This window comes from Lagenorhynchus albirostris, chromosome 9 (assembly GCF_949774975.1).
Source record: "Lagenorhynchus albirostris chromosome 9, mLagAlb1.1, whole genome shotgun sequence".
Taxonomy (NCBI): Eukaryota; Metazoa; Chordata; class Mammalia; order Artiodactyla; family Delphinidae; genus Lagenorhynchus; species Lagenorhynchus albirostris.
In genome coordinates this window covers 69,248,006-69,271,301 of record NC_083103.1, presented here as the reverse complement: position 1 = coordinate 69,271,301, position 23,296 = coordinate 69,248,006, and the positions used below count along the sequence as shown (strand labels likewise).

Below are 23,296 nucleotides of genomic sequence, written 5' to 3'. Positions count from 1 at the left end.
GCTACTGTTAAACAGGAAAGTTTAATAACCTACTGTGATACCATCAGTGGCACCCTATATTAGAGCTAGAAGAAAAATGTCTTTCTTCATCAATCTTAGTATTAAACATCTATTTAATACTGTAAAAACATATGTAAAAACAATGTTTTAGTGAAGTGGACAAACATATAGGACAAAAGCAAGTTAGCAATAGATGGAAGTTATTATTTCTGTATTATAAAATACTGACCTTGTAATAATATTTTAAACAAGTTTCAAGATTTTCTCTTATTTCCTAGAAGTTAATTCTATGATGACATGCACAGAAAGACAAGATGAAAAGGCAGAGGGCTATGTACCACATGAAGGAACAAGATAAAACCCCAGAAAAACAACTAAATGAAGTGGAGATACGCAACCTTCCAGAAAAACAACTCAGTATAATGACAGTGAAGATGATCCAGGACCTCGGAAAAAGAATGGAGGCAAAGATCGAGAAGATGCAAGAAACATTTAACAAAGACCTAGAAGAATTAAAGAAGAAACAAACAGAGATGAACAATGCAATAATGAAAAGAAAAATATACTAGAAGGAAAAAATAGCAGAATAACTGAGGAAGAAGAACAGATAAGTGACCTGGAAGACAGAATGGTGGAATTCACTGCTGTGGAACAGAAAAAAGAAAAAAGAATGAAAAGAAATGGAGACAGCCTAAGAGACCTCTGGGACAACATTAAACACAACAACATTCGCATTACAGGGGTCCCAGAAGGAGAAGAGAGAGAGAGACAGGACCCAAGAAAATATTTGAAGAGATTTTTTTCAAAAACGTCCATAACATGGGAAAGGAAATAGCCACCCAAGTCCAGGAAGTGCAGAGAGTCCCATACAGGATAAACCCAAGGAGAAACACACCAAGACACACAGTAATCAAATTGGCAAAAATTAAAGACAAAGAAAAATTATTTAAAGCAACATGTGAAAAATAACAAATAACATACAAGGGAACTCCCATAAGGTTAACAGCTGATTGCTCAGCAGAAACTCTACAAACCAGAAGGGAGTGGCATGACATATTTAAAGTGATGAAAGGGAAGAATCTACAACCAAGATTACTCTACCCAGCAAAGATCTCATTCAGATTTGATGAAGAAATCAAAAGCATTACAGACAAGCAAAAGGTAAGAGAATTCAGCACCACCAAACTAGCTCTACAACAAATGCTAAAGAAACTTCTCTAAGTGGGAAACGCAAGAGAAGAAAAGGACCTACAAAAAAAAACCCAAAAGAATTTAAAAAAATGGTAAGAGGAACATACATATTGATAATTACCTTAAATGTGAATGGATTAAATGCTCCAACCAAAAGACACAGGCTCGCTGAATAGATACAAAAACCAGACCCATATATATGCTGTCTACAAGAGACCCACTTCAGACCCAGGGAAACATACAGAATGAAAGTGAGGGGATGGAAAAAGATATTCCATGCAAATGGAAATCAAAAGAAAGCTGGAGTAGCAATACTCATATCAGATAAAATAGACTTTAAAATAGAGAATGTTATAAGAGAAAAGGAAGGACACTACATAATGATAGAGATCAATCTAAGAAGAAGATATAACAACTATAAATATATACGCAGCCAACATAGGAGCACCTCAATACATAAGGCAAATGCTAACAACTATAAAAGAGGAAATTGACAGTAACACTATAAGAGTGGGGGACTTTAACACCTCACTTACACCAATGGACAGATAATCCAAACAGGTAATTAAGGAAAACACAAGCATTAAATGACACAGTAGACCAGATAGATTTAATTGATATTTATAGGACATTTCATCCAAAACCAAAAGATTACACTTTCTTCTCAAGTGCTCATGGAACATTCTCCAGGATAGATGACACCTTGGGTCACAAATCAAGCCTCAGTATATTTAAGAAAATTAAAATCTTATCAAGCATCTTTTCTGACTACAACGCTATGAGATTAGAAATCAATTACAGGGAAAAAAAACTTAAAAAACACAAACACATGGAGGCTAAACAATACGTTACTAAATAAGCAAGAGATCACTGAAGAAATCAAAGAGGAAATCAAAAAATACCTAGAGACAAATGACAATGAAAACACGACGATCCAAAACCTATGGGATGCAGCAAAAGCAGTTCTAAGAGGGAAGTTTATAGCAATACAATCCTACCTCAAGAAACAACAAACATCTCAAATAAACAATCTAACCTTACACCTAAAGTAACTAGAGAATGAAGAACAAACAAAACCCAAAGTTGGTAGAAGGAATGAAATCATAAAGATCAGAGCAGAAATAAATGAAAAAGAAACAAAGAAAACAATAGCAGATATCAATAAAACTAAAATCTGGTTCTTTGATAAACAAATTTGATAAACCATTAGCCAGACTCATTAAGAAAAAGAGGGACAGGACTCAAATCAATAAAATGAGAAATGAAAAAGGAGAAGTTACAACAGACACCGCAGAAATACAAAGCATCGTAAGAGACTACTACAAGCAACTCTATGCCAATATAATGGACAAGCAGGAAGAAATGGACAAATTCTTAGAAAGGTATAACCTTCCAACACTGAACCAGGAAGAAATAAGAAATATGAACAGACCAATCACAAGTAATGAAATTGAAACTGTGATTAAAAATCTTCCAACAAACAAAAGTCCAGGACCAGATGGCTTCACAGGTAAATTCTATCAAACATTTAGAGAACAGAAAACAGCTAACACCCATCTTTCTCAAACTCTTCCAAAAACTTGCAGAGGAAGGGACACTCCCAAACTCATTCTATGAGGCCACCATCACCCTGATACCAAAACTGGACAAAGATACTACAAGAAAAGTAAATTACAGACCAATATCACTCATGAATATAGATGCAAAAACTCTCAACAAAATACTAGCAAACAGAATCCAACAACACATTAAAAGGATCATACACCATGATTAAGTGGGATTTATCCCAGGGATGCAAGGATTCTTCATTATATGCAAATTAATCAATGTGATACACCATATTAACAAATTGAAGGATGAAAACCATATGATCATCTTAACAGATGCAGAAAAAGCATTTGACAAAATTCAACACCCATTTATGATAAAAACTCTCCAGAAAGTGGGCATAGAGGGAACCTACCTCAACATAATAAAGGCCATATACAACAAACCCACAGCAAACATCATTCTCAAAGGTGAAAAACTGAAAGCATTTCCTCTAAGATTAGGAACAAGACAAGGATGTCCACTCTGACACTATTATTCAACATAGTTTTGGAAGTCCTAGCCACGGCAATCAGAGAAGAAAAAGAAATAAAAGGAATACAAATTGGAAAAGAAGTAAAATTGTCACTGTTTGCAGATGACATGACACTATACATAGAGAATCCTAAAGATGCCACCAGAAAACTACTAGAGCTAATCAATGAATTTGGTAAAGTTGCAGGATACAAAATTAATGCACAGAAATTTCTTGCATTCCTATATACTAATGATGAAAAATCTGAAAGAGAAATTAAGGAAACACTCCCATTTACCACTGCAACAAAAAGAATAAAATACCTAGGAATAAACCTACCTAGGGAGACAAAAGACCTGCATGCAGAAAACTGTAAGACACTAAATTAAAGATGATACAAACAGATGGAGAGACATACCATGTTCCTGGATTGGAAGAATCAATATTGTGAAAATGAGTATACTACCCAAAGCAATCTACAGATTCAATGCAATCCCTATCAAATTACCAATGGCATTTTTTACAGAACTAGAACAAAAAATCTTAAAATTTGTATGGAGACACAAAAGATCCCAAATAGCCAAAGTGGTCTTGAAGAAAAAAAACAGAGCTGGAGGAATCAGGCTCCCTGACTTCAGACTATACTATAAAGCTACCGTAATCAAGACAATATGGTACTGGCACAAAAACAGAGATATAGATCAGTGGAACAGGATACAAAGCCCAGAGATAAACTCATGCCAACTATGGTCAACTAATCTATGACAAAGGAGGCAAGGATATACAATGGAGAAAAGACAGTCTCTTCAGTAAATCGTGCTGGGAAAATTGGACAACTACATGTAAAAGAATGAAATTAGAACACTCCCTAACACCATATACAAAAATAAGCTCAAAATGGATGAGAGACCTAAATGTAAGACTGGACACTATAAAACTCTTAGAGGAAAACATAGGAAGAACACTCTTTGACATAAATCACAGCAAGATCTTTTCTGATGCACCTCCTAGAATAATGGAAATAAAAAGAAAAATAAAGAAATAGGCCCTAATGAAACTTAAAAGCTTTTGCACAGCAAAGGAAACTACAAAGAAGAAGAAAAAATAACCCTCAGAATGGGAGATAATATTTGCAAATGAATCAACGGACAAAGGATTAATCTCCAAAATATATAAACAGCTCATGCAGCTCAATATTAAAAAAACAAACAACCCAATCCAAAAATGTGCAGAAGACCTAAATACACATTTTTCCAAAGACATACAGATGGCCAAGAAGCGGATGAAAAGCTGCTCAACATCATTAATTATTAGAGAAATACAAATCAAAACTACAATGAGGTATTACCTCACACCAGTCAGAATGGCCATCATCAGAAAATCTACAAACAACAAACACTGGAGAGGGCGTGGAGAAAAGGGAACCCTCTTGCACTGTTGGTGGGAATGTAAATTGTTACAGCCACTATGGAGAACAGTATGGAGGTTCCTTAAAAAACTAAAAATAGAATTACCATATGACCCAGCAATCCCACTACTGGGCATATACCCTGAGAAAACCATAATTCAAAAAGACACATGCACCCTAATGTTCACTGCAGCACTATTTACAATAGCCAGATCATGGAAGCAACCTAAATGCCCATCAACAGACGAATGGATAAAGAAGATGTGGTACATATATACAATGGAATATTACTCAGCCATAAAAAGGAACGGAACTGGGTTATCTGTAGAGACGTGGATGGATCTAGAGACTGTCATACAGAGTGAAGTAAGTCAGAAAGAGAAAAACAAATATCGTATATTAACGCATATATGTGGAACCTAGAAAAATGGTACAGATGAACCGGTTTGCAGGGCAGAAATTGAGACACAGATGTAGAGAACAAACATATGGACACCACAGGGGTAAAGTGGCGGGCAGGTGGGGGTGGTGGGATGAACTGGGAGATTGACATACATACGCTAATACGTATAAAATGGATAACTAATAAGAACCTGCTATATAAAAACATAAATAAAATTCAAGAATTAAAAAAAAAAAGAAGTTAATTCTATGATAATACTCATCTCATGTCTTGACCGAATACTGACCTGCTATTACGGAATTTGTTGACTTCTAACCTCCACATGAATGCTATACTATGAAAGTTTACTTTTCTAGTAGACAGATATATCTAATACGAAAAAAGTGAAAACCCACTGTTACAAAGAAATAGCAATTATAATAAGGAGTGATAATCATTTGTCACTCTTAAGACTGACAATAATTTTTAAACCACAACATTTCATACAGACAAGGGTATGATAAAATGGCCATTTTCATATGTTGTTGATGCTATTTAAAAGGCAATTTAATGATCTGTATTAAATATCTGTTATCAAATGTTATATAGTTTGGAACCTATAATTTCTCTCTAGGAATCTATTCTAAACATACAGTCAGAGCTGTAGACAAAATGTGCAAGATGATTATGTTTGCATTTATGAAGCAAAAAAAACCCACAATAGAATGGTTAAATAAATTCTATAATGAAATATTAAGTAGCTATTAAAAATCATGTTTTGAAAAGTATGTATATATGTTTATACATAAACACTATAACAAATCCATTAATGTATTAACTGCATTACTTTTTGGTGATGGAATCATGGGTGTTTTTCCTAGTTTGCGCCTATGTGTATAGTTTCAAATTTTCACAGAGTATGTATTATTTTTATGTCAAAAAAAGTTTTATGGTAAAAAAAATATATTTTAAAATATAACTGTTTAAGTAGCCAACTCTCTTCTTTCATGTTAAATCAGCATTCATAATAAACATGACATCATAAGTCAAAGCATATTTAAAAGTTTTTTTTATCACTATTACCCTAATATGGTTGGTAGAGCTTTTCAAATTTTGACATCTGAGAACAATAAACGTAGAACAAAGGTGTAACTCAATTCAATGAACAGAGATAATAAAGTGAGCGTCATGAAAAAACAGTCAATCACCTGTTTTGTGTCCACCTCTCTATTAACAAAAGTATAAAGATGATGGTAGGTAGAACTATTGGTTTTCACATTAGAAGTTTTCTTTACTTCAATGTTCTGAAAAATGAAACAGAAAATAGACTGTTAGGTTAAAAGTATTAATTTTCATTTAAAGCAGGATCCAATGAAAAATTAATTTTGTATTTTAATCAGTTATTCATTTTTTTCATGAGATCATGCACTGTATTTCCATTAAGCTGGAATTTAGGTTTAAAAGCCAGATTATATTTCTTTTGTTTTTTAAAATAAAATTATTTTATTTGTTTTTATTTTTGGCTGCACTGGGTCTTTGCTGCTGCGTGCGGGCTTTCTCTGATTGCGGCAAGCAGGGGCTAGTCTTCATTGCAGTGTGCAGGTTTCTCATTGTGGTGGCTTCTCTTTTTGGGAGCATGGGCTCTAGGCATGTGGGCTTCAGTAGTTGTGGCACATAGGCTCAGTAGCTGTGGCTCGCGGGCTCTAGAGCGCAAGCTCAGTATTTGTGGTGCACGGGCTTAGTTGCTCCGTGGCATGTGGGATCTTCCCGGACCAGGGCTTGAACCTGTGTCTCCTGCATTGGCAGGTGGATGCTTAACCACTGTACCACCAGGGAAGCCCCAGATTATATTTCAACAAGAATACTGAATAGGTGATGCTATACAGTTTACTACATATTAGGAGGCACATAATGTCAAGGTGCTCTGCTATTATTGATTCTAAGTTTGATCATTTGGTTATGGTGGTTCATAATCACAGATAAGAGAAAGTTCTCTCTTCTTTTGTCTAACAGAAGTAGGCCAATGAATAAATGTAGAAGGGTGATAGATACCTATTTGGTGCCAAAGTATCATTTCCCAGATTACTTGGCAATTGAAAAGAGAAAAATATACCTTTATAATGGAGATCTCTTGTAGTCACATAACCACATCAGACAAATACAGAATATAAGAAACTAGTCTCGTCTATTCAAAAAGTCTGAAATAAAATGTTGGCTAGGGTTGGGGGAGACAATGTTTCACATTGAGAGAGACCAAGAGACAAAGCAAGCAGAAGCAACAGGTAAACCTTGACTGGATCCTGGTACATTTTCTTAGTGTGATGTTGTGGTTGCATAAGAGAATGTCCTTATTCTAGCACAGGCATGCTGAAGTATACAGGGTGAAATGCAATCTCTACAATCTATATTCAAATGTATATATTTATTCATTCAAATGTATACACAACCATTTGAAATCTACACACAATGCAAAGAGCTGTTCCTTTGTACTCTCCTTTTAACTTCTCTGTATTTTGAAAATTTTCATAATAAAAAGTTGGGGGAAAAAAGCACAACCACACTTTTACATATAATGCATATTTGCCAAATCATTCACACAGACAATATTTTGCTTGCTTTAAAATTCTGACCTTGGCTTGTCAGGAACATTAGGAATTATGACAAAAGTAATCAAAAAAACATGGATAAAATACTGCCTGCCTTTTAACAAGGTACTGAGGGAGTGGCTAAAATTTGCCTTTCCACTTGGATCTTGTTGGATCAAATGTCACATGGCAGATGGCTCAACATAAAAGCAGGAAGGCTGACAAAACCAGAGGCTTAAGACAAGAACATCTGGTACTTAGGCTGATCATACATATATAAAATACACTTGTCTATACAACTAAATTAGATATCCCTGTATGTGTATTTTTTTTCTACTTATACTTAACTTTTTTGATAAAAATAACTATGTAATTTTGATAATCATCCAAACTAGCCATTTTAATAACCATAACAAGATAATCTGAACGAGAGGCAAGACCTTTCAAAATTAATTTCTGCTTAATAAGTTAAATGTTTTTTAAAAAAAATAAGCTCCAAATCACAAAATCAAACATTTTACTCCCATAAAGAAACAGGCCTCTCTTATCACCTTACATAATCTTGTGTAAATTTATTAATTTATCTGAACCTAATTTCTTTATCTATAAAATGGTAACTATTTACAATTGTCAAATCTTGAATGTAGGAAAGTCTTTAGGGCAAATAATCCTTTTCTTTCCCAATAAAATAAAAAAATTACAGTTTTTCAAACAACAAAAGAAATTTTTGAGACAACTGGGGAAAACTGAACACAGACTGGATATTGGATTATATTGAGAAAAATATTATATTAGTATTGTGCTTTTTAAAAAGTTCTTAAACATCAGAGATACATACTAAAGTATTCATAGGTAAAATGATATCTAGGATTATTTTTAAATATTCCAGATATGTGTTACCTGTACAGTTAAAAATTAATACAAATGGTATTTTGACCTACACTGAATTCTAATAGTAAAGAAGAATTATTATAACCTAGCTTGAATACTCAAAGTAATTCACCTCAAAAAGAGTTGGAGGAGGAGGTGGCAGACTTGTAATTTTGGCAGATCTCTCTTTTTCCGCAAGCAGTGCTTCTTTTCGAGCTTTTATATGCCTTAAAAAACACAAGATGTCATAAATTAATCTTTCAGATAATATTACAGTACAACTCTTAGGGTTAAGAATATAAAAGCCATTACAATCTCAAGAAATCCTCCAGTCTGATCCCACAGGCTCAATATGCTGTTTAATAAAGAGTCTATACACAATGAACAGGTAAAAAGATGTTTACCAAGTGAAAGAGGTATATCTAAAGATATAAAGCTCCACAATGGGGAGTGACCCAACAAACACCTAATGTTCTTTAGTTGAGAATAATTTAGAGTAAAAAAACTAGAAATTATCGATAAAGATGGGCCACTGTATAAAATGACTACTGCTGACTAGTAACATGCTCTTTCATTTTTACAACATGCAAAAATCTCATCAATGACTTGCAGAGTCAACAACCTCTTTCAATGTTCATAATTGCACTGATTTTTTTCTTTTTATATCGGAGGCAGACAGATTTTGGTTGACTTGCATTCTAAACTAGTAATACATTTCTCCAGAAACTTAGTAATTGCCACTACAGTCAGACTAGAAGAGAAAGCTCATTTGTTAGTATGTTCATCTAAGCAACCACTCCCCCACTGCATTATTTTAAACCAAGTTTAACAAACACAATGGATATACTGATTTTTAAAAAGTATCCAATGTACCCTTTACTTCCAGCCACATCAGTTTCAGTGGAGAATATGGTAAAAATCACTATTACTTTACCAGGTTTTTTGTTTCATTAACATTTCTTTTTGATTTTTCTGTACTTTCAGGGCCTCTTTATGCCTCATTTCTGCTTTTTTTTTTCTTTCTGCTGCCCGGTGTGCCAGAGCATTTAAATCAGGCTCCTAAAAACAAATATTACTTAAAATGTCATGTTAAACAGGATTAAAATGTCAAATATATGATAATATGGGTGGTACCCAGTAAGGGCAAAAATCATGACGGTGTATTCAAATGAAACACTGCACTAAAGCACAAAATTAATGATGGCATAAATAAAGCTACAAAAATCTGATGTCAGAACTTATGGCTATTACTAAAAAACACAAACTAAAACCAGGGACCAAGAATATTTTGATTGCCACATTCTTTAAAGAGTTCTCTTATTCCCTAAAAGTTTGGTAACAAAGACGTGCCTTCTTTGGAACCCAGCTTGTTTATTTTGTGTGACTACCTCTGGGACCACAATCTAGCATTTTCCAACCATAAAGCACAATAAACAACAAAATAAGGTCAGAGAGCAGTCTTAAATACTGAGTTAAGTTCTACTTTGCCTTTGTGAAAGTCATCAAAGAATTTTTACTGTCTGTGAATGAACTCAAGTGTATACACACTCCACTACCCGTTTTGGAGGTACGAGGAATAATGAATGATAATGAAAATGAAACCAGAAATCTGAATTCACTCCACTGAATCTGTCCAAAATCCTTGAAATGAATAACAACTTCTAATTCTGAAGGTTATTATTTTATTTACACAGACAGTTAAGGACTGGAAGAGAATAATGTGGTTTTTTTTTTAATTGAAGTATAGTTGATTTACAATGTTGTGTTAGTTTCAGGTATACAGTACAGTGATTCAGTTATATACATATATATATTCTTGTTCAGATTCTTTTCCTTTATAGGTTATTACAAAATACTGAGTATAGTTTCCTGTGCCATCCACTAGGTCATTGTTGGTTATCTATTTTATATATAGTACTGTGTATATATTAATCCCAACTTCCTAATTTCCCCCCCCCACCTTCCCTCTTTGGTAACCATAAATTTGTTAGAGAATAATGTTAACTTAAACATCACTGGAAACAGATTATTCCTGACATGACTCTTACCAGGAAATGAACCTAGCAGAATTCTTAAATTATATTAAATTTACAAAAAAGTTCAGGCTGCCCACAGCAAATTCGATACATGAAAACATTTTTGTAAGTGTCTAACAACTGTAATCTGCTTTTAACAAGTATCACTACCACAGGAAGGTAGTCAAATAAGTGCTCACTTACATTTTCTTTGGCTTGTTGATGCCCGTCTCCCATATTTCTTAAACTTGCCAAATACAGTTTTTCCAAGTTCTTTATTTTCTGAGTTTGTGATTCCTCCCATTCTGTCCTTAGTTCTTCTGCCAAACGAGTGAGTTGCTGATTTCTCCTCTGTTTTATATCTTCTCTTATTTGTAAAGCAATATCTCTTTCTTGTTCTCGAACCTGAAGGATGAGTATTTAACACATTTTATGAAAAGAGGCTTCCTTCAACTTTTTTGAAAAGCTATTTGGAAACAGGAACTTAAATGAATTCTCTTTAGGTATTAGCTACATCAGTTCTCCTGAATATTCATATTATATTAGATAAGGCCTATTTAAAGCAGAAAATCCAAGTGATGGAGGAAAAATTAAAATCTCAAGACTACTTCTAAAGTTCCATGATTAGCAATTATGTTTCCTCCCCAGAGATCTAATCGGACTGCCATTATCATTCTAATACCATACAAGAGGCTAAATTGGTAAGCATGATTCAATAAAATTTATAGCCCAGACAAGTACAGAAAAGATCTAGATGAGAATTCCGTATCTGTAATACATCATCCCCAATTCTAGACAGAACGGCACCTAAAATGTTTCACAAAGACTTAACTACGTAACTCTAAAAAGACTCCTAGAGACAAAGAATAGACAACTTCTGAATAAATTTATTTCAGTAGCTAATTATCTTTGAAGAAGTAAATCTTCTTCAAAGTCATTCAAATATTCTTGCTCGAATCTTCATCAGTTACATATGATTTTTAAAATGAACTATTTTCAGCAGTGGGGTTGGGATGTTGGCCTATGTTTTTGTATTGATTCATAGGTTTTTTTGTTTGGTTTTTTTTTTGTTTTTTGGGTTTTTTTTTTTTTGCCTTTATGTCAGATGATGTATTCTGCAAATTTATTAGGGGAAGATCTTGGGAAATAAGTATTGCATATATACGTTTTTTATATATATATATATACACACACACACACACACACACATATACATATATATAAAGAAAAAAGAAAAGAAAAATATTGCTAAATATTTAATAATCTCAAAAAATGAACTATTTCCTAATAATTACTGAGTCAGTCCTTATCCTCAAACTCTTCTTCAATATATTTACTGTTTCATCATACTTTTCAAATGTTCCAAAACTAGTTAGTATGCAAGAACCAGGGCTCTTGTACAGCCAGAAAAGACTGTTAAATGCGACATTTTATTTAAAACACTCTAATGTAAAAAATACTGATAATTTGGGGAAGACAAAGAATTTGACACTATGTTCCAAATAAATCTTACCTGTAGCAATCTTAGTTTTCTTCTTCTTTCATAATCTTCCTTTAAAATGAAGGCTTCCTCATTAGGACTCAATCTCAGCTTGCCGGCGGCATTCACCACCTTTCTCTTCATTTTCATGTAGTACTTTAAATATGAAGGTTCTGATTTTTAAAAAATATATATCTATTAAAGTAGGGCAGCAAAGATTAGAATAATTTTTAAAATTCATATTAATATTTTTTACCATTTAAAGGGCTGTGTACTTGCAAATAAAATAGTTTGGGTAAACTAAGTCCAACTTATTTACAAATAGCAATTTGTTTGTTGGCTGTATCAGGTCTTAGTTGCAGCACATGGGATATTTCGTTGCAGTGTGAGGGCTCTTTGTTGTGCCGTGCGGGCTTATCTCTAGTTGTAGTGCACAGGCTCCAGAGAGTGAGGGCTCAGCAGGTGTCGTGCAAGGGCTCTGTAGTTGTGGCGCGCAGGCTCAGTAATTGCAGCACGTGGGCTTGTTGCACCGCAGCATGTGGGATCTTAGTTCCCCGACCAGGGATCGAACCTGGGCCCCCCTGCAATGGAAGTGCAGAGTCCTAACCACTGGACCACCAGGGAATTCCCTTTCCGAAGCTTAAGCACCACTTCTCCTTGAAGCTGCCCTCCAGTGATTCTTGTTCCACCCACCTACCACTCATTCCTGACTTGCCCACCTGTAATGAATATTACCTTCACATTCATATGGGGACTAACCTTATGCTATCTTGGTATCACCTTCCTCTCGTTTTTCATCAATTACAGCTTGCCCTTTCTAGTTAGATTCCTAACAATTAAAGGACCGAGGCTCTAGTTTTTTTTTAGTTTTAGTATTCAAATTAAAATAATAACAATGAATAACAACTACCAGGCATTATTTCACACGCTATGGATAGATACTGCTTTCACTCAGGTGTAAAAACAGCAGCCAGAAGAAGTTGGGGTTATCTAATAGCAACTAATACTTTCTCAATGAATTCTCCACCAAAATGTAAGCTCAATGAGGGCAGGAATGATCTTATTCATGGTTTTATGTGCATAGCCTAAAAACAGTGCCTTGCATGTAAGCAGGTCCTTCAGTGTGTTGACTGAATGAATGACTCATTCAATGAGTTAATTCATGTAAAGTGCTACATACATATATGTGGTCACTGTTACAATCTGATGCCAAAAAAGGAGTAATCTTTTCCAGTGCATCCCACTCAGCTGATACTCACAAGGCTTTGGTAATGTACGCACAAAACTTTGGAAAAGTGCCAATTGTTCTCTTTATTTTAGACAAGAAGAAACAAAGGCCTCTTAAGTTAAAGGACTTGACCCAAGTGACAATATCTACTGGCAGAACCAAGGGAAGAATCCCATTTTCTTACTCCATATGGCTCCTAACTTTCTGAAATGCTAAAATATATAGAGTGAGGAAAATTCTGTTTAAGCCAGTATATTTTGCGAGTGGGGACTGAAAAACAGGTAAGAACTAAACAAAGAAGAAAAAATTGAACAAGATTAAATTGTCTTCACAATGCATCTTTATTCATTTGTCTGAAGGTCTCTGAAAAATCACTCATATCCAAACTATTAAAACTAATTTCTGATAAGTCCCACAGACATAGTACCAAAGGAGAAAAAAGCAAAAAAGAGACATATTATAAAATTCCATTTACATGAAATTCAAAAACAAGGAAGACCAATCCATGATGAAAGAGGTTAAAATAGGGGTCAGTCATCTTTCTGAGACTACTGAGAAGGAGGGGGCACAAAGGAGCCTGCTGGAGTACTAGAAATATTCCATATTTTAATCCGTATGATGATTTTACACAAGTGTAACAGGTGTATACATATGTAAGGATTCCTCAAACAGTACACTTAAGTTTGTGTATTTAATTCTAAGTTAAACCTCAACGAAAAAGAAAAAAACTTAACTTTTCAGTGTTTTGAGTATCCATCCATTTCATTTCCTAGAGGATTACAGGAAAACATAATACACTTGTTATTTTTACCTCCTAACATGTGATAGAATAACTGTTTTCTTTTGTATATCATTTTCTTAATTTTTGAACTTATTTGGAAATAATCTGTCTTAGAATTCCCAGCTTCTCTAAATGTCAACCGTAGTACAATGACCAAAACCAGGAAATTAACACTAGCACAATACTTTTAACTAATCTACAGACAGTATTCAAATTTCGTCAATTATCCCACTAAGGTCCATTTTCTGGACCAGGACCCAAGCCAAGGGAAACATATCCTTTGACTGTTGTGTTACTCTGGGTCCTGCAAGATGCCAAGATAGGATTAAACCCACAAAGATTTTATTAGGGGAAATTCTGTGTGAGGGAAAATGGGGAGGGAGCTGGTAAAAGATGGGAGCATTTCAGACTTCCATGAAAGTCAGACACTGAGTGAAGGAGGAAGGGAAAGTTGGATAGATGCCTCTTAGACTGCCATGCAGTCTAAGGAAGGTTCAGCAAGACTTCTGGGGAGTCCTTAAGCCAGAATCCCTTTTGTCTTAGGAACGGGCCTGCCTTCACATCCACACCAGGCTCAGTCATTAACTAGGAGCAGTCCGTAGAAGGCATCCATGCAAACAGACTTCAGAACACCGGGGCTGAGGGTCTATGAATTACGTTCTAATGGCTGCCAAGGTTGTTTTGCCTCCTTCAACTCCTCTAATCTGAGACCTTCCTCAGTCTGTTTTTTTTTTTCCCCTCAAGATCTTGACATTTTTAAAAGATGCCAGTTATTTTGCAGACTGTCCCTCAATGTGGATGTGTTTAATCCCTTCTTGTGTTTGGACTAAGGTTATGCATTTTTGCCAAGACCACTGCAGAAGTCACTAGGCACCCTTCTCAGTGCATCACACCAGGAGGTAAGTGATGTTAACATGATGCAAATTTTGATCACTTGATTAAGGAGGTGTCTAACAGGTTTATCCACTGTAGATACTACTTTTCCTTTTTAAGTATTTGGTGGAGATAGTTGAGGCTATATAAATATCATGTTCCTCACCATACTTCTATCAACTGAGTTCAGTATCCATTGATGACTGCCTGAAACAATTACTAAGGCATTTGTCAAAAGGTATTCTCTATTTCCATTATTCCTTCTACACTTACCAACTGGAATCCTACTGTAAGAAAGAGTTTCCCCCATTCCCTCACTTTAGTATTTATTCATATCAATATGGATTTTCAAATTGTATGTATTCTAACTGACAAATAATAAAGGTGATGCTACTTATCTTGCAAGACTTTGTCCTGAGGATTAAATGGCAGCTGGCACATCGTAATCACATATACCAGACTTAGAAGATCTGGGTTCAAGGCCCAACACTACCACTTTAAAGAAGAAAGACCCTTAAGTCACTTTGGTCTCGTTTCCTTAAACTATATAAGGGGAATCACAATATCGTGTCCAACAGGTTGTTCTGATGATTATGTGACTTAACGAATATAAACTGCCAAATATTTTCTAAATATTAAAGATTCAAAACTCCCCACTGTTGTAAAAGCTCGGGTTTGTGGCAGGACTTAATATCTAAGAAATTAAAGGTGAGAGACACCGAGAAAGAGTACGCTCTCCGCATGAAACAATTCCAGGCAGTGCTCTTAAACGGCTACCAGGATTGAGGCCACTCCGCAGGTGACCGGGGGGCAGGGTGGGCAGGACGCTGCCAGAAGCGTTCACAGTAGCGACCGCGAAGGCCCTCCCGGCCGCCCTGACTTGGAAGCTCAGGGACCCCGCAAGACCCGATCCCGGGAGGACGCGCAAAGCCACCCGCGCCAAAGGCCCCAGAGTGACCTGTCGCACGAAGCAGGCGGGTCTGGGTCGGGACGCGCGTGCCCGCTGCGCCGGCGCTCCTCCCGGCCGCCTGCCCGACCCCAGCCCGACCCCAGCCGGGGCCCGCGGCCCGCCGAGGCCGAAGAACCGCGGGCCGTGCTGCGTGCGCGGCACCCCCTTCATCCAAAGCACACTCCCGGTTCCCGGCCTCGGGGAGTCGTGCACGCCCACGGCCGCGGGGGAGCCGGCGCGGCCGTCACTCACCCGGGAAACGGGACCCCGGACTCAGGAACCGCGGCACAGACAGAGAAGATCTCGGCGGCCGCCTCACACCAGCCTCCCAACAGCCGTTTGTGCGCCTGCGTGGCGGCCATCGCCGAGCTCCCGTCACTTCCGTCATTCAAACCGCCCGCCAATGGCGCGGCGGAACCGCGGGAACCCGCCTCGTCCCGCCTCCTCCGGGGGCCGCCGGGACGGCCGCGCCGGAAAGCCCGCTCCCTGCGCACGCGCACGCGCAGGCCCTCCATCAGCCCGGTAATTTCTCACACCGGGGGCGGCTCACGGGTTTTACCTCACCTCTCACAACGTGCTCATTTTGCAGATCGCGAGCAGAGGTCCGGAAAGGGGAACACGTTTACCCAGAGCCATGAGGGTGACGTTAGTCTTTAGTGCCATCATGAAGATTCCTTGGGATATGCATCCTTTTGTGTACTGGCTGTGCAATTCATGTGGTACTATTACGGTGCAGTTATTTATTTATTTTTTTAAATTTTATTGAACTATGGTTGATTTACAATGTGTTAATTTCTTCTGTACAGCAAAGTGACTCAGTTATTCACATATGTTCTTTGTTGTATTGTTTTTCGTTATGCTTTGTCACAGGATATTGAATATAGTTCCCTGTGCTATACAGTAGGACCTGTTGTTTATCCATCCTATATATAATAGTTTGTCTCTGCTAATCCCAGATTTCCATTCATTCCCTCCCCTCCCCTGCCCCCCCCAACCACTAGTCTGTTCTCTATGTCTGTGAGTCAGTTTTTGTTTAGTAGATACGTTGATTTTGCAGTTATTTTCTGATAGCTTTCAACTCGTGCAACAGTGAACCGTATCATGATACTCTGTGCCTCCAGAGGTCTGCCACACCTAGAACATGTCAAGGATTTATCTGCTGTAAATAACGGAGAGTCAGAAAGGGGGATGAGCACGGGTTCATATTTATTGAGCACCTATTCTGTGCCAAGTACAGTGTGCTAGGTGCAGGGGAGACAAGGGTGAATGGATTATGACCCCATCCTAGATTTTGTAGTCTAGAGGGTGAAACATGCCAGGAATCAAAGAATTGGAAAATGGGGAGTGGGGGAGAGGGAAGTTGCTGATATGATCAGATCTGGCTTCATTGTGGAGAAGAAGTCAGAGGAAGTTAAGACTGAAGCCAAGGCAGGGAAGCCAGTTAGGATTCTGCTGCAGGAAGTGAAAGATGATCACAATAAGAATGGATAAGTGGATAGATTTAAGAGACAAATAGGAGGTCAGACATCGGGAGTTGATGGTTATCTGGTTATGGAAGGCAAAAAAGAGGGAGAAATCAATGGTGATGCCCAAGTTCCATATTTAGCAACTGAGTGGATGGGGATAACATTCTCCTAGAACACACAGGAAGACGATCAGGTTTGGGAAGGGAAAATGAGTTAAGTTTTGAACATTTTAAATTTGAGCCGTTTCTGGGATATCTTGAAAAAAGAATGAATTCCAGAAATATTTAGGTGGCAAAATAAGCAGTACTTGACAAACAATTGCTTGTGCGTTTAAAGGAAAAGGGAGAGTGAAATTAACTTCACGGTCATTGGCTTGAGGAGCACTATTATGGTGCCGCCAGTAACCAAGGGAGGAGTCAGAAGTGGGAGTCAGTTTAGTGGGCAAGGTGATGAGCTCAGCTCTGGACATGTTGGGCTTCATGTGCCTGTGGAATGACATGCAGCAAGAAGAGGAATACAATGGTAGACAGCCCACAGAACTGGGCTAGCGTATAGACTCAGGTTTCATTTCCATATGAGTTATAACCAAAGCTATAAAAGTGGATGAGATCATTTAGGGAGAATTTGCAGAATGAGAAGAGCACAATGAACTAAGGACCAAACTCTGAGGAACACCAAGACTTAAAGGAATTGGAGAAAGGAACTGTCAAGTACACAAAGAAGAAATAGTGTGGGGACTTCCGTTGTGGCACAGTGGATAAGACTCTGCTCTCCCAATGCAGGGGGCCCAGGTTCGATCCCTGGTCAGGGAACTAGATCCCACAAGCATGTTGCAACTAAGAGTTCGTATGCCACAACTAAGGACTCCATGTGCTGCAACTAAGGAGCCTCCCTGCCACAACTAAGACCCAGTGCAACCAAATAAATAAAATTTTTAAAATATCAAGAAAGAAGAGAAACCATTATGTTAAAAAAAAGAGGAAGAAGATGAAGAAGAAATAGTGTGATCCAACTTGGTTTTACAGACAAGGAAGCTGAGTTACAGAGAAATTCAGTGACCTGGCCAAGAGCACATATAAGGGAAGGGTACAACCAAGACTAGAGTTCATGTATTTATCCCAAATACTGGGGTTCTTCCTCCCTGCTTCCCTATCCGTTTCCTGTCACATTTATCTTAATGAATAGCTGTATTTATTCTAAACATACCTCTTCAACATCCTCAACACAGATTCATAGATACTCTCCCACACCCAACAAAAGGTGTGCCCATTATTTCATGTCTTGGGCTAGTTGTAGTGCCCACCATGTTTTCCAGGAGCACCCTGCACATTCCCCATCATGGCACTTATCAATTCTTATTGAAATGACCTGTTTATTAGGCACTCTGTTGATTAGACTCTGAATTCTTCAAGAACCAGGAGTGCATTTTGTTCAGTTGCCTGCCACATAGAGCTTCTCAAATGTTGGTTAAATGAATGAATAAATGAATGAATTATATGCATCACTTCCTCTACCTCCATCCTGGGCAGAAATCTTACAATTGAAGGTTTTGAATTACGACTTGTTATGGTTTTAATAGGAGGCACTGAGGAATCCAAGAAAGCCCAGTGGGCCTAGAGTCAGAGTGTTTGGTTTAGCATCATAACTCTGAGACTTTCCAGCTGTAGGACACTAAGCCAATGAGCCTTAGTTTCTAGTTTGATTCTCTACTGTTGCCAACCAAGCCAACCCAGAATGTCCAGAATGGCTCACTCATTATGACTAGCAGTTGATCCTGATTGTCATTTGAAAGCTTAGCTGCAACTGTTGACTGAAGTGCCTTCATGAGCCCCTTCCATGTGGATTGGACTTCTTACTAGCTGAGTTTCAAGAGGGTGTCCAAAGAATAAGTATTTCCAGGGCAAGAAAGTAAAAACTGCGAGTCCTTTTAAAGGCAAGACTGAGAAATAGTTATAGTAAGTTCTGCCACAGTGTACTGATTAAATTTCATAGGGCCAGCCCAAATTCAAGTGAAGGGGAAACAAAAGCCATCTCTCAATGAAGTGACAAAAAAATCTGCGGCCATCTTTAATTCACCACCGTTTCCTTAGTAATACTTGACCAGCCCTCTTCACAGGCTGGTTGTGAGACTCAAAGGCATGAATCAAAGAGAGCACTTATAGGGTTTCCCTGGTGGCGCAGTGGTTGAGAGTCCCCCTGCCGATGAAGGGGACACGGGTTCGTGCCCCGGTCCGGGAAGATCCCTACATGCCGCAGAGCGGCTGGGCCTGCGAGCCACGGCGGCAGAGCCTGCGCGTCTGGAGCCTGTGCTCCGCAACGGGAGAAGCCACAACAGTGAGAGGCCCGCGTACAGCAGAAAAGAAAAAAAAAAAAAGAGCACTTACAAACTCCAAAACCATGTTAGATACATTAGCAGCTATTTTATATATAGGAAACTTCCTCTCCTGTTCTCATACAGACCCAGCCCTCCAGGCCACAGGGGTAGGCATGTGACCCAGACTGGGCAAATCACAGTTCTCTATCTCCCTTGCCATTGAGATTGACCCAAGGATAGGAACATAATCTAAATTGGGTCAATCAGAGTCTTTCACAGGAATTTTCTTACTGGAGTCAGCAGGATGAATATTTAACTCTCTGAGCTCATGTTATGATATGAAGCTGGAGATTCCCCAGCAAGATTTCCCACCATGTGGTCACCCACAAGCTGGTCTGAAAGAATAAGTTTGACACTCAGCCAGGAACACAGAGAGAGAATCCTTACAGTTGTCAAGTGCCTGGATCCAGCCATCCCTGATGTGAGCTCTTTCTAAAGCTTACTAGTAGGAACCATTAAGTTCTCCCTGACCTTTTACTTAAGCTGCTTTGAATGGGAGTTTCTCTTATTTTTGAAAATTGAAAGAGGCTGTAGGTTTACATTTAAATTCTCACAGGCAAACGACATCTGGGCATCTTGGGAAATAGCATAGAATCAAAGTTAAGATATTGGACCTACAGTCCAACTGCCTGGGCTTAAATTTCTGGCTTAGCAACTCTGTGACCTTGAGTTAGTTCCTCAACCTCCTGAGAAGTCAGTTTTCTCATCTTTAAAAGGGATGTAGTAAAAGTACTCAAAAGGTTATGAGGTTTAAAACTCCTAAGACAATGCTTAGCACAAAGCATGCCATAAATGTTATCTTTTGTGGCTTTTATTTTAATACATTCATCTCAGACTGCAGGAGGCAAAACCAAAACCAAACCAAACCAAACAAAAAAACCTTTGAAATGTGTTTATTAGTGTTTGGGGTTTAATTTTTTTCCTATATATATATATATATATATATATATATATATTTATTTATTACAGTCGCATTATCCAACTTAGGTTGTTTCCATATCTTTGCTGTTGTAAGTAATGTTGGAATGAACATGGGTGCAGATATCTTTTCACATTCCTGTTTTTGTTTCCTAGGTTATTACAAGATATTGAATATAGTCAGGGTTTAATTTTTAATTAGGTCCTTTTGTATTTTATTGGCTTAGGGATAGGTATATAGGTTTAGCTTCTAGTGTTGTTACCCCACTAGGAATGAACATTAATAAGCAATGATCAAGAGGAAGAGTTTCCCCTAGGCAGTAACAACATTAGTATGACTGGTCGCTATGCAGTGCTGCCCCTTAAAAAGCAATGGAAGCCGTTCAGGATTGGAGCAGTTTAAGATGTTTCTCTGATGGTAACAGTTTCACTGTTTTGTTTTGTTTTGTTTTTTTTCCAAATACAGTTTACTTCACTGAAACCTGGAGACAGGGAAAAGGTACGTGAAAGTCTGGGCCACCAAGCCTAGGATTGCACGTTGACAACAGCGACATACAGGGCCAGGGTGCTGAGGGCCAGCAGCTCCGTCACCACCGCTCGGTCCAGAAGTGCCGTCCAGCTGCCCAGGGAACACAGATGGATGAAGGTCTCCATGACGAAGGCCTTGTAGACGCTAAGGAACATCAGTAGGAGGACTGCTGGCCGGAAAGTGTTGTACAGGTCGTAGCGTGTTATCATCCACACCTGGGCAGATGCGACGATGTAATGGACCAGACTGATGTTGGAGTCAATGCTCATCTGGATGTATTTCCAGTCAAACTCAATGCCCCGAGCTCCAACCCAGAGAGGGATGCAGCGGGACATAATGAGCTCGACGGTGGCCCAACCCAGGGCAGCAACCATGATCTTGTATTCCCCCTTGCCGGCATTCCGGGACATGACAAGGTTTAGGCCTATCAGGTCTGCCACATCCACGCTGGCCTTCATGAACTCCCCAATGAAGTCATAGATGCCGCCTTCCCAGGTGGGAAAGAAAGTGGCCAGGAACAGCATCTTGCACAGCTGCACGAAGAGGTAGGTGACCCCGGCCTGGACGCACTTCCAGAAGGCGTTGTACTCGGACAGGCCGCTGCACTTGTAGGTGATGAAGTAGGGGAAGTAGGCCACGGCAAAGCAGTTACCGAAGTGGAACAGCGTCATGGCGCCGGCCGCCCGGCTCGCCGGAGCGCGCCTCTCTGCCTCGGCGTCTTGGCGCCCGAGCCCGGGCCTGGCGCCCACCGGCCAGTTCCACTGTTTTCTGAGTTCCTTTCATCTTTATCCACATTCAATATGGGAGATTGGCATTAAAGTTGGGGTAGGGGGGCCCTCAATAATTCTCATGTATAAAGTCCAGAAGAAAGGGAATCACTGCAAGAAGAGAAGTAATCAAACTTCCATCTGACCATCTGCCAACTAGCCTTTCTCTCTCTGGCATAAACACCACAAGAGCTTAACAAGTGATAGTATCTCAGAATAATTTACAGCCAGTAACAGAAGTGAGCTTAAGAGTGCTCAGCAGGAGATGAAAGATGGGCTGGGAAAGGCTTTTAAAATCTATAAATATTTTTAAAAAATGTGTGTGGGTAGATCCGGAGGTGGGAGGAATTGGCCCATTTATTTAAGGAGAGTGAGAATTGAGAGGAAAGAATAGGGAAATTAATTTTGTTTCATCTTTTAAATCTTTTTCAGCTAATATGATTTTTATTAATATTACTAATATTTATTAAGCCATGAGGGTGTAAACCATGAGTTACATACTTAAAAAAAAAAGACAGGGAAGTCTGAATGAAAAGCGGGAAAAAAGGAAATTGTTTACAATCCAGACATGTACACAGCAGTTGAGGAGGATTAGGTGGGCTGGGGAAGAGCTTTGCAGCTGGAGTCAGAAGATGTAGGTTTGGACATCTGCTTGACCAACAGTTAACCTCTCTGAGGCTCCATCTTTATCTATAAAATGGGGATGAAAATACACAACATTTATTGGGCACTCCATGTGCCAGAGATGCTAATACCTTTCCTATCTTATAGAACAGTTGTAAAGACTACATTTTAAAAAGTTAAGTTATAAAAACCAACTAGGAAAGATTGTAAATATCCTACATAAAAACATATACATAACTATAAAAGATCATACTACAATTTGACCACCTGTGCACACTCTGGATAGGCAATGTCCACTTTGCAGTTTGTTTGTTACTGCCATTTGACCTGCTTTAACTGATCCAGCCTTTATACAACAAGAATCAGCATTATTTGGTCATAGTGCTCTTCATCCAAAATTATTTCCATTTCCCTATGAATATAACAATAATCTACACCCTTGCCACACAAAGTGTGATCCAAGGACCAGAAGCATTGGCATCACCTGGGAGCTTGTCAGAAATGCAGACTCTCAGGCTCCATCCCAGGTATGCTGAGGCAGAATCTGCATTTTTACTAGATTTGCAGGCAGTTTATACACACATTAAAGTTTGAGAAACACTGCTTGACACAAAGCCCCATGTGAGGCAAATTTAGGACAGAGTAATTTATTGCCAAATAGGAATAGAAAAGGGGAAATAAATGAATCATAATATGAATAAGTAACAGAGGCAGACCAGAACACTATCTAAAATGGGGGAAGAGAGCCAAAGAAGAAAAAAGGAACAAAAATGATTATGAAAACAACCCAAAAG

The 23,296-nt window shown here is 38.3% G+C and overlaps 2 protein-coding genes and 1 non-coding gene across 12 annotated transcripts in view; all 3 read right to left on the bottom strand.

The window, feature by feature from the left end:
* CEP295 (centrosomal protein 295) overlaps positions 1-16,169 on the bottom strand; it is a 48,271-nt gene extending 32,102 nt beyond the window's left edge. For 6 of the 10 annotated variants that reach the window (XM_060160214.1, XM_060160212.1, XM_060160215.1 and 3 more), the window contains exons 1-5: positions 12,027-12,149; positions 10,718-10,918; positions 9,433-9,557; positions 8,632-8,725; positions 6,252-6,347 (exon numbers count right to left, since the gene is read on the bottom strand). In XM_060160214.1, the coding sequence (XP_060016197.1) occupies positions 6,252-6,347; positions 8,632-8,725; positions 9,433-9,557; positions 10,718-10,918; positions 12,027-12,143 (633 nt within the window). In that variant the 5' untranslated portion in view covers positions 12,144-12,149. Of the gene's footprint in view, positions 1-6,251; positions 6,348-8,631; positions 8,726-9,432; positions 9,558-10,717; positions 10,919-12,026; positions 12,167-12,249; positions 12,647-13,955; positions 13,991-16,076 lie in introns of those variants that run through there. The other 4 variants (XM_060160210.1, XM_060160211.1, XM_060160219.1 and 1 more) reach the window with 4 other exon arrangements.
* On the bottom strand, positions 12,544-12,617 carry TRNAG-UCC (transfer RNA glycine (anticodon UCC)). Its single transcript has one exon. It is a non-coding gene; the product is annotated as a tRNA-Gly (tRNA).
* A 4,872-nt stretch (positions 16,170-21,041) lies between the features above and the next one.
* On the bottom strand, positions 21,042-21,859 carry LOC132525344 (BOS complex subunit TMEM147-like). The gene has a single exon (XM_060157891.1). The coding sequence runs from the start codon at positions 21,780-21,782 to the stop codon at positions 21,108-21,110; it is 675 nt and encodes a 224-aa protein (XP_060013874.1). The 5' UTR covers positions 21,783-21,859; the 3' UTR covers positions 21,042-21,107.
* Positions 21,860-23,296: the final 1,437 nt, after the last annotated feature.

Coding starts and splice junctions, on each gene's coding strand:
- LOC132525344 (XM_060157891.1), bottom strand. CDS start 21,782: ATGACGCTGTTCCACTTCGGTAACTGCTTTGCCGTGGCCTACTTCCCC.